This window comes from Onychomys torridus, chromosome 16 (assembly GCF_903995425.1).
Source record: "Onychomys torridus chromosome 16, mOncTor1.1, whole genome shotgun sequence".
NCBI classification, from domain to species: Eukaryota; Metazoa; Chordata; class Mammalia; order Rodentia; family Cricetidae; genus Onychomys; species Onychomys torridus.
In genome coordinates this window covers 3,489,287-3,501,479 of record NC_050458.1, presented here as the reverse complement: position 1 = coordinate 3,501,479, position 12,193 = coordinate 3,489,287, and the positions used below count along the sequence as shown (strand labels likewise).

Below are 12,193 nucleotides of genomic sequence, written 5' to 3'. Positions count from 1 at the left end.
AGATATAGTCAATATTGAATTTCATGACCATGATGATGCTTAGATAAGAGAGGTGATTTCCAGAGGGTTGAAGAAAAATTGAAATGTCAGGTATTTCAATTGTGGTAAACAAGGTCACCTAAAAATGGATTGTAAACAGGGTGTTCTTGGAAACAATGTTCTTGTTTTTTTTTTTTTTTTTTTTTTTTGCTTTTTTTAAGAATAATCACAGCAGAATGCTCCTCACTTCTGGATTATGCAGAAGGTGTGGCAAAGGCTGGCATTGGACTAATGAATGTAGATCAACAAGGGACAGAAAAAGTAATGCTTTGCCATTATGAAACACCTTGGGGGGGCCTCTCATAGGCCCCCATGTCAAATTTGGTTTAGTGATTTCCTGTCATTGTGGAGGAAACTCCTTCTCAAAGCAATTAAAGCACCTAATGTAAGAAACCATACTGTTCTAGATAATAGAACAGCTATAAAAGAGGGAGCCAAAAAATCAGGAGAAGCCATCAAGCTAATATTTTGGCAAACTTCCATAAATGAACAAATACCAAAATTAAAACTATGAATAAATGATATTATCATTGAAGTTCTTGTAGACACAGGTGTGGACGTACCAATAATTGCACCAGAATCTTGGCATCCAAATTGGCCTCTTCAGGTTTTAGGGATTGGAATGTTATCACAGGTAAAACAAAGTGTGAGATGGGTTGAATGTATAGGGTCAAAAGGACAGAGAGAAAAAGTAAAGCCATATGTGGCTAACATAACAATGAATTTATGGGGATGTGATTTATTACAGTAATGGAATACTCCTAAAATTTCAGAAATAAACCATAAATTAATATATGTTTCTGGGGAAAATATTAGAAGGTATTATAAAGAACAGTTACTTACTATTCAAGTTGTACAAAAACGGCACAACAGCTGCTGATCTTTCAAAGGCATCAACGGCCCTACCTTTAAAATGGTTGACAGACAAACCTCTATGGGTTGGGAATGGCCTTTGATGTCAGAGAAGCTATAGGCCTTAGGACAGCTGGCAAGAGCAGCTAAATTTTCAGCATATTGAAGAATCAACCAGCCCTTGAAATTCTTCTGTATTTGTAATTAAAAAGAAATCTGGAAAATGGAGAATGGTAACAGATCTAAGAGCTGTTAATAAAGTGATTCAGCCAATGGGCTCTCTACAGTCTAGAATTTCATTGCCTTCTCTGTTACCTAAAGGATGGCCTCTTATAATTATCGATTTAAAATACTGATTCTTCACTATACCTTTACAAGAAAAAGACAGAAAAAAATTTGCCTTCACAGTGCCTACTTATAATAAATTCTCAGCCTGTTAAGAATTATCAATGGAAGGTTCTCCCACAGGGAATGTTAAATAACCCTACCCTGTGTCAATATTTTGTATGAAAGCCATTGGAAATGATACATAAACAATTTCCTCAATCTTTAGGTTACAATTACATGGACAACCTCTTACTAGATGATTCAAATGCAGATACTTTAGAAAGAATGTTTGAAGTAGTAAACAAAATTTTACCTTGTTAGGGATTACAAATTACTCCTGAAAAAATACAAAGAGTAGATTCTATTAATTATTTAGGATACAAAATAGGTCTACAAAAATTAGACCCCAAAAGGTGCAAATTAGGAGAGGTTGATTGTGGACTCTCAATGACTTTCAAAGATTGCTAGGAGACATTACCAATCTATGGCCTACTATTGAGGTAAAAAATTATGAACTGAGTAATTTGTTCAAAAATCTTAAATGGTGATGAGGACTTAAATAGTCCAAGAGAATTATCAACTGAAGCTGAGAGAGAATTGGCTTTGGTGGAAAAGAAATTACAGGATGCACATGTGGATTGTTTGGAATCAGAGCTTGATTGTATTCTGGTTATTTTACCCTCTATGCATTCTCCTACAAGAATATTAATGCAGAGAGAAGATATTATCTTAGAATGGATCTTTTAACCACACAAAGAGTAAAAAATTAAAATTTTACATTAATTCTAAAAAGGAAAATTGAGACTTCATCAATTAGCATGAATAGACCCAGCAGAAATTGTAGTACCTTTTTTTTTGTTTTGTTTTTTGTTTTTTGTTTTTTGTTTTTCGAGACAGGGTTTCTCTGTGTAGCTTTGTGCCTTTTTCCTGAAACTCACTTGGTAGCCCAGGCTGGCCTTGAACTCACAGAGCCTGGCTCTGCCTCCCGAATGCTGGGATTAAAGGCGTGCGGCACCACTGCCTGGCTTGTAGTACCTTTTACTAATGATGCAATTGACAAATTATGGGAAGAAAGGGAACCTTGGCAAAGAGAATGCAATAATTTTTTTGGAGATTAACAAATATCTCCAAAGCAAGAGAATTAAATATATAAAGAGAATTAACCAGATTCTTCCTGATATTGTATGGGGAACACCAATTTCTGGAGCCCTTACATTTTATGCTGATGCAAACAAATCAAGAAAAGCAAGTTATAAATCAGGAAATTTAAGTAAAGTGGCTCAAAGCCCTCATGATTCTGTCCAAAAAGTCAGAATTATATGCTGTTCTGATGGTATTAGTGGATTTTACAGAACTTCTTAACATAGTTACTGACTCTCAGTATATAGAAAGAGTTGTTTTACATATTGAAACTGCTGAATTTATTCTTGATGAATGAGAATTAACTTGGTTATTTATTTAATTACAAGAAATAATCAGGAATAAGAATCATTCCTTATATCCAATCCCATACTGGTCTGCCAGGCCCTCTAGCACAAGGTAATGATGAAATTGATCAACTATTTGTAGGAAATATCCTGGAGGCCTCAGAGTTTCATAAAAAAATACCACGTCAATAGCAAGGGTTTGAAAAAGGATTTTTCCATCATTTGGCAACAAGCTAATGAAATTACAAGGAAATGTCCTACTTGTTCTTTATACAACCAAACTCCACTACCTGTAGGAAGTAATCCAAAGAGTACTCAAAGGAATAAAATATGGCAGATGGATGTGTTTTATTTTGTAGAATTTGGAAAATTAAAATAGATACATCACATCATTGATACGTATTCAGGATTTCAATGGGCAACCACTTTGAGTTCTGAAAAGGCTGACTCTGTAATCACACATTTGCTAGACGTTATGGCCATCATGGGAATACCTGTACAAATAAGGCCAACAATACTCCAGCATATGTCTCTAGTAAAATGAAACAGTTTTTGCTTATTATAATATAAATCAGATTAGAGGTATACCACACAAACCTACAGAGCAAGCAGTTATAGAAAGATCAAATCGAATGCTAAAGGATATACTAAATAAATAGAAAGGAAATAGATTTCATAATGTTTTATTTACTTTGAGTTTTCTCAATGCTAATGAGAAAGGAACAACAGCTGAGGAGAGACACTGGATAATTGTAAAAAAAACTACAGAACTAAATCTTCCTGTATACTTTAAAGATGTGTTGACCTCAGAATGGAAACCAAGATGAGTGTTATGTTGAGGAAGAGTTTTTGCTTTTGTTTCCACAGGAGAAGAAAAGCTATGGATGTCATCAAAATTGATAAAGATTCAATTTTAACAAGAGAGACCTCTTAATTAGAAGAGATGATGGTTAATCAAACAGTGTGGCTGTTTAAGATAAACTAACTTTAAGACTTAACAAATGCCTTTCATTTGTTCAGATATAACTTGCCAGAAGGGAACCTTCACAAAATTAGGGTTGGGGAAGTATTTTGTTTTTGTCTTCTCAGGAGAATGGAGGCTAAGGAATCTAAAAAACACTGAACAAATAAGACATGTGAAGAAAAAGGACAAATCATCCAGAAAAAAAGTAAATCGGCCTATTGATATACCACATCTCAAACACAATAAAATTGTATAAATCTTCCTAAATGTTTGTTTTTCTTGTTCTCTACAGATGCAGAAAGCAAATGGTCTTTTTGTAGTCCCAAATTGAAAATTAAAACTGGCTTTGGATTTGGAGCATGGCTCTCTCCTTCTCTAAACCCAAGCATGCTTGTTAAAGTAAAATCTAAAATCTCTGTCTCATGTCAGAAGAGCTACCTGATATGGGACAGAAGCAAAATCAAAATTAGGGACTATTCTATTGCCACTAATTTCATAATCCTTTGGTTTTATTTTAGCTTTTTAAATCTTTTCTTAAAGTATACATATTCCAAAACTTATAGATTAATACACACATTAATATGTGTGTGTGTTTTAAACTTTTTTTCATTATACTAACAGTCATAAAGAACACTAATTCTAGAAAAAGGCTTCATCTAGTTTCCTGTATGTGATTTTGGGTTTGAGTCTCTATTAGGTAGCTAGGAATTAAGTTTTTGTACTCTGGATGTACATAACAAATTATTGTCCTTTAACCTCTTGGAGATCTGCTGCACATGACATTTAAAACATCCAAGTTTTTGGCAGTGAACCATGGCCATGCCTAATAGTTACCTTTGAGGTCTCCAAAAGGATGATGGGGCTCCACAATGACAATTCCACCAGGACTGTGATAACACCACTATGCTTAAAAACACCACCTAAAATTTGGCTTTTAACTACAAACTTCTCAGGACAATTTGAAGACATGATCCAGCTCCACAGACACTCTAGCCAGGACTTGAGACGAGCCTGCACTTTCCCAACACACAGAGACTGGACAATGAATGATACAGCTGCCTCTCCCAGGACTTGACAATTAACCCAAAATTTTCTTTTCAGGATCCCCTAAAGATGCCATTGCTCCCAGACAGCAGGGAGTTATTTTAAGAACATGATACCCACATTCCCAAGAGGTGGGGTGGGTGGTTTTTGATTATTTGACGGGTTATAGATATTTGTCATTGTTTAGGTGGTTGGTTACAAGTTGTTATTGGTAATAGTTTTAAAAAAATACTGAACAAAGGAGATTAGATTCAAGGTTCTTATTCTGAAAAAAAAAAGAAAGGAGAATATAAAAATGATAGGATAAAAGGGTAGATTATTGAATCTAGTTTTAAAAAGCAACTACTTACTTAAAATATTTTACATTGATATGGATCTTTGTATATTGATACAAAATTGAGGTTACTTTTGTTAGAACATACTGTACATACATTTTTAATCTTGTTCAAGGTACTGTACCTATACATCTCATTTAACAATGTAATGCAAATTACTAGTCCTTGAAAGTTATTTTTACAAATTACTTAGGATAATAAAAAAATGCAAGTTAGTAGTTATTCGCCTATTACAACTAAACTTGTAGTCATGGTATGTTTTCAAGGTCAAAAAGATATATTTTATATAGACAGGTCATCTTCAAACACTTCAGAGATCTACAGAATATGGCATTTAAGATGTTTTAATAATGTAAGGTGTTTTTTTTTTTAAATGACAATGAGACATGTCTGCTCCTGGCAGCACCAGTCTACTTCAGAGAATATGATGGGCATCAAAGAAACTCCATATGGAGTTTACTTTCTTTCTGGCAAAAGTTAGCCACTGGGCAAGAAAATGCCTTTGCCTTGACTGCTGACAATATGTTGGTCAAATGGGACAAGCAGGACACAAAAGAAAGTGACTGCTGAACTTTGCCAAGACAAGGTAGGGACAGCCCTTCAGAAAATCCTGCTTCACAGAAGAGTCTGTCAGATATTCTAGGCCTGTAGGCTGAAGATGGATGCCCCCAATGTTGCAGAGGAACTTTGGGTGATTGTCCAGGCAGCCAGCTGCTTCTGTCTTTTCTCACATTTTTTGGAAGCCACTGCTTGCACTTTCTACTTACTCATGTAATGTTATTTCCTTCTCAGGTCTCTGATGGAGTTGAAGACTTTATAGTTATAATTTTCCTTGTTACCAGATTCAAAAAAGAAATTCACTAAAAAGGTGTAAAGTATATAGAGTTGAGAGACATTAAAATATATTTTTGGTAATGCAAGTTAGAAAAAACCTTTTGGACTCACTAAGATAGAATAGACATGGAATATTTTCTCTTAATTTGTCAATTATTAATGGACTAGACATTGATGATGTATTTATTGCCTGTATATATTGTATATAGTTATTGTACTTATTGTATATAGTTTTTCTTATATTAGTTAAAACCATCTTCTTTTTAATTTTAGACCAAAAAGGGGAAATGTTTGTGCTCTAACAAATAAAGCTTGCCTGGAGATCAGAGTGGGGATCTAGCCACTAGTGAACCATAGAGGCCAGGCAGTGGTGGCACACACCTTTAATCCCAAAACTTGGGATCTTATGCCTTTGATCCCCATACCTGGGAGGCACTTGCCTTCAATCCCAGCACTAGGAAGAGGAAACATGAAGTGATATGGCTGGGTGGAGAGAGAAATATAAGGCAGGCTGAGATAGGAGCTCATCCCTTTCAGCCTGAGGAGTTGGTGAGGTAAGAAAAAGGTGGCTGTGCCTTGTTCCTTTGTCTCTCTGATCTTTCATCATTTACCCTAATATCTGGCTCCAGGTTTTTATTATTAAGACCAATTAGAATTTTTGCTATAACTCCATGTTTCACATCCAGTCTTTAGCATTTTGAAGAAGTTCTTTGATACCACATAGATCAGCAACACTCAGATTGTTAATTGATCAGGTTGTTCTCATGTCTCTGATTTAGGTCACAGTTGGCAGAGGGAAGCACAGTAGTTCGCTTGACGTCTTTTACTGACATCTCTGAATGTCTGAAGCCCCAGCTGGAGAGAAAATATACTTATACAGAAGAGCATGATGTAAGTATTTTAAGGACTGAATAACTACTTTCCTCATTTAATCAACCAATGTCCTTAATTTTAGAGATTTAAAAAAAAAACTTATAATTTTTTCTCTACTAAACAACACCTTTTGTTTTTTAGTTGCAAAGGAATTTCACCTGTGATTTTTTTATAGTGTTGTTCTGCTCAGCCCTGCATTAGTCCTGGTCTCTATTTCTCTTTCTCTTCCTGTCTTTCTTTCTGTCTGTCTGTCTCTTCCTCCCTCCCTTCCTTTTTTTGGGGGTGGAGTGGGGTGGGGTTTCGAGACAGGATTTCTCTACATAGCTCTGGCTGGCCTCAAACTCATAGAGACCTGCCTGCTTCTGCCTTTCAAATGCTGGTGATCAGTCTTTTCACAAGCAGTTGTTATGGCCTGGGTTGATGCTACCTCGGACACAAAATAAGACCCTTTAGTATTCTTGTTTAGTTTTTAACTCTTGATTAACAGTGGATGTCATGTCCTGGAAATTTCAAATTATTTTATGAAGGCAAAGTGTCTTAGGGTTTCTATTGCTGTGAAGAGACACCATGACCACTGCAACTCTTATAAAGGAAAGCATTTAATGGGATGGCTTACAGTTCAGAGGTTTAGTTCATTATCATCATGATGAGACAGGGTGGCATGTAGGCAGACATGGTGCTGGAGAAGAAAGAGCTACATCTTGATTCCACAGGAGACACAAAGTACTCTGAGCACTGAGCATGGCTTGAGCATATATGAGACCTCAAAGTCTGCCTTCACAGTGACACAATTCTTCCAACAAGGCCATGCCTAGTCCAACAAAGCCAGCCTCCTCATGGTGCCACTTCCTATGAGCTTATGGGGACAATTACATTCAAACTACCACAAAGGGTTTCCAGAGAGCAGCTACTTAGACAACAAGCATCTAAAGAGGTATATTAAATGAAGATCTCATGTCCTCTGAGAGTTGTATGTACTATTAGTAGAATCTTTAGCATTGCATACTATCTGAACACTTAGTTATATTTTTGCATAATTCTTTTATTTTAAGTAAATAGTTCTCCTTTTCTACTAACTAGGATTCTTTTCCCACTAATATAAGGATATTTTAGTTTCAAATGCTGTTAGTTAGACATTAAAAACATCAAACATTAGGTTCTCACCTCAGAATTTGTTTGCCAGGCAGAGAGAATGTGGTGCAGGGAATAAAAAACCTCGCTAAACGTGTCCCCATCATGCTTGTTTGGGGGGAGCATGAAGAAGTCTGAGTTCCATAAAATAAAGTGAGTTTCCATGAACAGTCCATCCCTGGCCATATTCTGGAGCCATCCAGATACTTGAGAAGTAGCCAGCTCCTATGTTTCAAGAGTGGGATCAGGGTTACTAGCACTGTTGGCAGAGAAGCCATCAACAGCAGAGTTTTATGAGAACTTCCATGGCCATTTCATTCTGAAGGCCATGACCTGTGGGAGTGAGACTGTCCAAAGACTGCCGCCCCCTCCAGTTAACAAGCACCACGGAGGGGCCTTGGAGATGGTTCTTTTTATAACCCACTTGTAGCCAGAAGAGCAGCACCTCAAGGCTAAAATAACAATAAATATGTAGGGAACAGGCCACCAACAGAGACTTGGAAGCCTCTCCAATGGAGCCACAGCGCCTGAAACATAAAAGTCATTGAGGTCAGGGAGCTACTCTAACATCGGGTTTTGAACCACACTGGTTTATAACAGAATGGATTCTCCTGCTATAATTGAGTTTCATAAATGAATCTTACATGACAGTCAGATGCAAGCACATTGCATTAATTACATATATGCTACAAAAATAAAATGACAACCCAGCAGAATTTATGAAACCCACTTGTACAGTACTTTGAAGAGTTGCATTGTTTTGGGGAATTATGAACTTCTGTTTTGTTATCTAGGTTAAAACTGTATCAGATGCTGGAGCCTTGGGAGGATTTGACATGGAAAACTTGTTACAGTCTTTGTATGTTGAAAATAGAGCTGGATTCTTCTTCACTAAGTTCTGTGAGAATTCAGGGAACAAGGTAGAAAATAATTATTTAAAATCTGGATTTATTATTTTAATTGATTTAAAAACAAGTGGCATTTAAATAACTTGGTGTTCATATAAATAGATCTGATGTTCAAATTCCCATCTGATAAATTTAAATCCACACTTGATATTTAGTAAATATTCAACCATCCAACTGAATTACAATTCTCTTTGGTTTAGCACCCTACTGAAATTACAAAGAAAAGTGAAATACAGATAAATATTGACATATATCATTAACTATAATTATATGATTTAATCTCAATTTAATATGCCATATCCAGTTTATTTCTATTAATACTTGATATTTAACAATTCTGACAACCATAAACTACAATGAATAGAGGTAAAATGATTTCCTGTAATGTTTTTAAAATTACAATGACCCATATGAGCAGTGATTAATTAGTTTAGTAGTTAATATTTAGTTCTGCTATGATATGCATTTACCCATATGTTGATATATCAGAACACCTTCAGACTGTGCTTTCATGCCTCAAAGGCATGCTCTTTACCTGTCAACTAGAATGCTTGCAATTTCTGTATTCATTACTATTTTTAAACATTTTCTATTTTAATGATCAACTGTATGGAAGGGTTACACGCAAAAATATAGTGTTCAGCTGACAAGAGCAATAACTATATTACATATTGCCATACACACATGATTTGTGGTAGCACTTACAGACACGTGTAGAATCCACGCTCTGAGGCCTCACTAACTGGCTGGACTGATTTCTGTACTTCTCCATCCACAGCTGTGGAAGCACAGTGTGTACTTTTGGTTTGACCTCCAGGCTTACCATCAGCTGTTCTATCAAGAAACACTTCAGCCTTTTAAAGTATGCAAGCAAGCCCAAGTAAGTAGCAGATACACTGCTCCATGCAAAGCTGTGAGTATAAAGGAAAATTAAAATTGTGTCCAGCCCCAGGCTAGAGAGAGCTGGGTTGCAGACATCAGAGCATTGCCTCAGAAATACTTCATTTAAATGTAGGCAGAGTGCCGTCATTTAAATGTAGGCAGAGTGCCGTTTTCTAATCTGATTTATGAGTTTTCCGTTTTATCTATTTTATTTGGTTTGCTTTATTTTCTTTTCCTGCCAACTACTTGTTCTTCCAATAAAGAATGCCTCGACTCTTTCCCTCGCCTAGAGTACCTTTTGGGTTTGCCTGTGGGGATTGAACAGAACACTAAGAGGATGTGCAGTGAATCAATGCAGTGACCAGGAGTAGTTCTGCCTAGTGTCCCCCGAGCTTCCTGCAGATGTCAGCTGTTGGATGTGCCAGGCTGCTGGCCCATCGTTGTGCATGTGCAGGCCCCATGTAGGCATCTGGGCTTCCATCTCCCAGCCATATGAGACTGACACTCAGAGGGCAGAGGAGAGAGTGTCTCGCGACCACCCTGAAGCAAAATAGGGAAGGAAAAACAACAAAAGACTAGATGAGAAAGGACAGAAGATCCCCTGCAAATGGGGACAGAGAGAGCAGCCTCTCGGGCAGTGGCAGGAGGTGGGGATGAGAACAGAATTATGACTTGAGCTGACTTTTTGAGGTTTTATTCTTAGGTTCTTCAGATCTTTTATGGAGCAAGGTCTCCAGAATTAGACAACTGAGAACCACTTCTCTATCTGTTGATCACTTGGTAATTCTTATAACCCCAAATAACCCATCCCAGAGGATCCTACCCCCTGCTGCTCAGGGAGTTAGTTTCATCATATTATTTATTATTTTACAATCTTGCTCAGGACACCAGAGTGCACTGCTGGCTGGCTGGCTGCTTCCATCCCCACCCCCTCAACTCCAGCATGAGTAACTATGCTTGGTAGCTCAGTGGCAGCTCTGCACTTTTTGCCATGAGAATAAGGACCGCAGCTCCAACATAGCCCAGATGTCTCCATGAAATCTTGAGATGAATCTCTAAGTTACCAGTTTTCTGGGACCACACAGTTCTGCTTGTTAACCCTCTACCTGTAATTCAGTTTGCCCTCCTCCCCTAACCCACTGCCCCTGTCTGCTACAGCACCATCTGTTAGTTTTATTATGTTTTCACTACTCAGAAAAGACTCCTCCCAAAAGTCTTCAGCTGCCCAATGAAGGGGGATTATTTGTGTGTTGATAATCAACCAGATTTCATATACATATGAAGAAGGAGATTGTGTTGGGGCTTTGGAGGCTTCCTGGTTCTTAGAAATTCAGCTAACTCTGCCTGGTCCAGAAACTGGGCAGTTTGGGTTATTTAGAAATGGATTGCTCTATTTGGGAATTGCCAAGATCTAGAAGGTTTCCCCCAAGTTTGCTCTTTGGGAGTCGAGGCAGGAATGGGAAGAGCAGGCCAGTGTAGAACACTCACCTTTTGGATTAAATGGGGAGAAATAAGAGGAGCAAATTCATGTGATTTTTTTAGAAATGTACTTTCAGCTTGTACCTATAGTTGTTTTACTTTTTATTCTTAGTAGAGACAACTGTCTTACTCGGCTTGGGTTTTATTATGCAAAGTTTTTACTCTTCTAGATACGGAATTGTCTGTGATATCATTGTGTTATCCATTTGTTTTACAGTATGAAATATCACTCCTTTAATGGCAATAGAAATATTGTATGGCTTTCTTTAAAGATTCATTTATCATATAGATCTTTGAAATTATAATGCCACTGAGAGAAAATATCTGCCACTACATGTTGTATGTGCTATGAACTTGATTTTGTATCATTGTCATGTGTCTGCCAAGTTACACCCTAGGGGACTAACAGTTGGTGACAAAGGACCTACATGATTTTCTGAACATAGTTTTATTCTCCCAGTGGTAGTATAGGGACAGCAATGGGTGGAGTAGACAGGGAGAGTCGACAATAAGGATTTAGTGTGGCTCATGAGCCCAGAAGTTTGAACTAGCATCCTGGCCGTGCCTTGAGCATTTCTCTACACAACTTCAAGAGAACACAATCAACAGCAGCCTTGGTGCAGGCACAGTTCCTGCCTCTCGGGGGCCACGCGGCACTGAGAGGGTTGGAGATGAGGCTCCACATCTGGCTGTCTTGTTTTAGTGAAGACTCACAACAGAACACTGCTGCCTCCTCTAACTTGTGTTCTTAAATCCTTCTAAGAAAATTTATGGTGCAATAAAAGCTGCATTTAGAATCTACCACCCTCTCTAGCACAAACATTGATATTTTAAAATATAACAAATATATATGACAGATTCATATCAGATATGCTTATATTTATAAGCATGTTTACCATTCTAGAGGTGGTGGGGCCTGGGAGAGTGGAGCCAATAAATGAAGCAGATTAAAGTCTCATGCAATAGCCAACTTTATTCAGAGCATCAGACAATTCATTTATACTCTGAGGTTATGAGGAGTCACATGAATAAAGTGGACAACCACAAGGGCCAGCCACAAGTGGTGGGCAAGCTACATGCAATAGAACATGTTTTTCC

General features: G+C 37.4%; 1 protein-coding gene across 1 annotated transcript in view; it reads left to right on the top strand.

Moving 5' to 3' along the window:
- The window catches only part of Rgs22 (regulator of G protein signaling 22), a 149,053-nt gene that overhangs the window by 77,290 nt on the left and 59,570 nt on the right, over positions 1-12,193 (top strand). Inside the window, exons 12-14 of the mRNA XM_036208311.1 lie at positions 6,602-6,713; positions 8,621-8,746; positions 9,513-9,614. Of these exons, the coding sequence (XP_036064204.1) occupies positions 6,602-6,713; positions 8,621-8,746; positions 9,513-9,614 (340 nt within the window). The remainder of the gene's footprint in view (positions 1-6,601; positions 6,714-8,620; positions 8,747-9,512; positions 9,615-12,193) is intronic.